The sequence below is a fragment of the Anolis sagrei genome, chromosome 6, assembly GCF_037176765.1.
Source record: "Anolis sagrei isolate rAnoSag1 chromosome 6, rAnoSag1.mat, whole genome shotgun sequence".
Taxonomy (NCBI): Eukaryota; Metazoa; Chordata; class Lepidosauria; order Squamata; family Dactyloidae; genus Anolis; species Anolis sagrei.
The window spans coordinates 25,792,974-25,797,131 of NC_090026.1; the positions used below are offsets into that span (position 1 = coordinate 25,792,974).

Below are 4,158 nucleotides of genomic sequence, written 5' to 3' on the forward strand. Positions count from 1 at the left end.
AAAGGATTAGATCTCCTTCTCTCATGCTACCATGGCTGATGGTACTACCTGCACACAAACAAGATGGTGTCATACCACCTAAGTACAAAACAGTTACTCAGTAGTTTATCACAATACAATTTGGTAGTACTGCTGTAAGTTAGTTCACTATGTCCAAAAATTTCCTCAATTTTATTTTTGCTTGTGATTTGTTTGTCAAGAATCCCTATTTCTCTTTCACTTAACTGCAGCTTTGATGGCTAAATTGACTCAATATGTGAAAACTATAACTACAATCAGTAAATACATTCTAAAGCAATTGGCATCTACAGTATTTTAAATATATAGTAATAAAACCTAGAAGTTCTTATCCCAACCAAACTTATAGTATGTGCAATGATATTTTAGGTCAATATATAATGAAGACACTTTGAGAACCAATTTGGTGTAATAGCTTGAATGCTGGACTAGTATTTTGGGAGAAGATTTTTGCTCTTCTGAGCAAAAAACAAACAAACAACTGAATGAAATGATCAAATTACACTTTTAGTAGAAAGCAATGACAACAACAACAACAACAACAACAACAACAACAACAACAACAACAACACTTTATCTATATTCCGCTCCATCACCCCAAATGGAATCAGGGCAGATTCAAAACATAAAAGGCAGACATTCAATGCCTGAATACAACAACAATACATCCATACTAACAAAATTTATACAATGTATTGTCGAAGGCTTTCATGGCCGGAATCACTCAGTTCTTGTGGGTTTTTTCGGGCTATATGGCCATGTTCTAGAGGCATTTCTCCTGACATGGCCATATAGCCCGAAAAAAAACCCACAAGAACTGAGAGAAAATTTATACAACCCAACATATAAACATGAATTATAATGAAACAAACTAAAATTAAATAAAAAGCACAGCCTGTTATAACAAACATAAGAAAAAACATCTTCTCAATAAATCCCACTCCCCCAGGACCTTGATAGACTCACATATTGGCAGATAACTTGATACCACAAAAATGGAGACACACAGATTTCAAAGTTAGGAAAATGCATTTTTTTTGTGGACTACATCTTGAAGTCATTTAGGTGTGTTTCTGTGTGTGCATGTGTGTGTAAAGTTAAAAAAATACAAAACTTAAGATGATAGAGGTGGGAAATCCTCTGATACAGAAGATGGATCCCTGAAATACATATTTTAGCCTTTTGTGGAAAGATGACTTCCTAATAAAAGGAAAGGTAAAAGTTTTGAGCAATTATCTTTTGAAAGGAGTGGTCTCTTCTAGTCAGCCAATGGACCTTCCAATATTAAATATTTAACAGAGATTTTATGAATATAAAGATTCTTTTTGAGTTATGAGGTATGAAATAATTGCTCATCACAAATACATTCAGACCCTTAATCCTATCTATACAAATAAAGCCACTGTGATGTAATGGTCTGGGCACCAGGGTTCAAATCCCCACTCAGCCCTGGAAACTTACTGGGTGATCTTATTTATTTATTTATTTATTTATTTATTTATTTATTTATTACTGCGCTTGTATACTGCTGTTTCTCAGCCTAAATTGGCGACTCAACGCGGTTTACAACACTATAACAATCAACAATATTCAGTTTAAAAAGCATAAAAAACACATACACAATACACAATATTATTATCTTGGGCATATCACACTATTTCAGTCTCAGAGGAAAACAATGGCAAGCCCTTTCTGAACAAACCTTGTCTAGAAAATCTTGCAATAGATTCCTCTTAGGATCCCCTAAGGCAGAAATGGCTTGAAGATACACACAACATTAATGAAAACTGCAAAAATAGCTAATAACTATTTCAAGTTTTCATATGATTAGCATGACTGTCTGAGTGTCTGTGTGATGAATGTATTATGGTTGTTCCTTTTTTGTGTGATGAAGACATTTTTTCATTAATTTTTTAATATTGTTTTTCATTTCTGAATTGCGTAAAGTGAAGATCACTGAATTCAGCATTGGTGTCAAAAGGCTGTAAAGGACTGAAACAATCTTGTCTTGAGGAAATAACTTGAAAGGTCGATCATAAATAAACATTCCTGGTACAAAATTTAAACTCATAACCAAGATCTGAGCAGTACAAGTGGAGAGAGCTTTGTGTTGTCCTTCTGCAACATGTGTTCTTATCTTCACCAAGATAACAGTGTAGGACACAAGTAAAGTGAAGAAAATTAATGTCAAGAGTAGTCCACTGTTACAAACCATAAGGATTTCTATTATGTGTGTGTCAATACATGCTAACTTAATGAGTTGCGGGACATCGCAGTAAAAATGATCTAGAATATTGGATTCACAGAAGGGTAATTGAATAAGGATGATGATCTGAACAGTGGAATGAGCAAAGCCTCCTAACCATGTTCCTACTACCAAACCTATACAAACTCTTGGATTCATGATCACCATATATTGTAGTGGTCTGTAAATTGCTATATATCTGTCAACAGCCATTACAACAAGCAAGAAGACCACAGCACCCCCTGTTAAATGAAAGAAAAAAACCTGTGCCACACACCCATTGTATGTGATACTATGAGTATGGGAGAGAAGGTCCCATAACATTTTGAGTGATGTGACAGTTGATTCACTTATGTCTATGACAGCCAAATTAGCTAACATAAAGTACATGGGTGTATGAAGACTGGGTGTGATGATCACTGTAATAATAACTATGAGATTACCCAGCCAGGTTGTGATATAGATAAAAAGAAAGAGAAAGAAGAGAAATGACTGCATTCTGGGATTTTGTGACAGGCCCAGGAGAATAAATTCTTTCACTGCTGTGCTGCTGTTCTCCATCATAGCATTCTCTTGGTTTCTTCAGGAAGATCTAGGGGACATTAAAATAATTCCATCATTTTTTTTCTTCAAACAGTTTCACCCATGAAAATAAATATCACCGATTGGAAACTTTTTTGAAACTACTTGGAACGTGTAGTAGAAGAAGCTGGGCACTATACAGGGACAGTTTTGGAAAATCTAAAGTACAAGGAATTTGCCTCCAAGCCCATCAATCTCCTTACCCCATTCTTCTTTCTCCTAATCCACCTTCCCTCAAAGTTAAAAATCTGTATAACTTTGTCTTTCCAACAGAGTTTTATAGATTATTAAACCCTTCTGGCCCATTACACTCAATTTTCTGTCCTTCTAACAGACCCATCCTCCTTTCAGCTTATTGATCAATTTCTTTTTCTCCACCTCAACCTCTTATTCTTCCAACAAGACAGGAGACTGACATCAATGTCCTGGAAAGAGGTAATACTAGTAATGATAAACTTTATTTATACCCTGCCCCCTCTCGGGGCAACTCACAACTCAAAAACAATATACATTATATCAGACAAAATCTGTAAATAAAAAAAAAACAAAATAAATTAAGGATTAAAGAATAAATGCAGTTAAACATAGTTAAAACAGCTTGTATCCGTTAGACTCATCAGTATAAATATAAAACAGTTTAAAAAACATATACATATTATTTAAAAGCATCAGGCATCCTACTCTCACTGATAGAAACAGTAGAATCTGGTTTAAAATTTACCCTTGAACAGCTGCATCTCCTTGTTTGCTGTAGCCATTTTCAAACGCCTGCTTCCAGTGCTAGGTTTTTAATTGTTTTCTGATGGCCGGTAAGGTGGGGGCTAATGTAATCTCCTGGAGGGGGGGCATTCCAGAGCCAGGGAGCCACTATCAAAAAGGCCCTCTCCCTCCTCCCCACCAACCGCACTTGTGACGGTGGTGGAACCGAAAGGAGGACCTCCCGGGTGGATCTCAGAGCTCATGCTGGTTCATAAGGAGATATATAGTCATGCAAATGGGATGGACCCGACCCATTCAGGGCTTTATAGGTGATAACCTGCACTTTGAATTGGGACCAGAAACATATAGGTAGCCAATTGAGCTCTTTTAGTAGAAGAGTAGTGTGTTCCCTGCGATTTGCTTCTGTTAGTAGCCTAGCCACTGTCCTTTGTAGCAGTTGTAGTTTCTGGGCAATCTTCAAAGGCAATTCCATGTAGCATGCATTTCAGTAATCCAGCTGGGATGTAATTAAGGTGTGGACCCAAAGGCCCATCACAGTGAGTCGACCCAAAAGGATACCATGGTCGATGGCATTGAAAGCTGCTGAGAGATTC

General features: G+C 36.6%; 1 protein-coding gene across 1 annotated transcript; it reads right to left on the bottom strand.

Annotated features, from left to right (window-relative positions):
- Positions 1-1,882: 1,882 nt before the first annotated feature.
- On the bottom strand, positions 1,883-2,827 carry LOC132779561 (olfactory receptor 4D1-like). The gene has a single exon (XM_060783245.2). It carries the CDS (start codon positions 2,825-2,827, stop codon positions 1,883-1,885), a length of 945 nt encoding a protein of 314 aa, XP_060639228.2.
- Between the last annotated feature and the right edge of the window lie 1,331 nt (positions 2,828-4,158).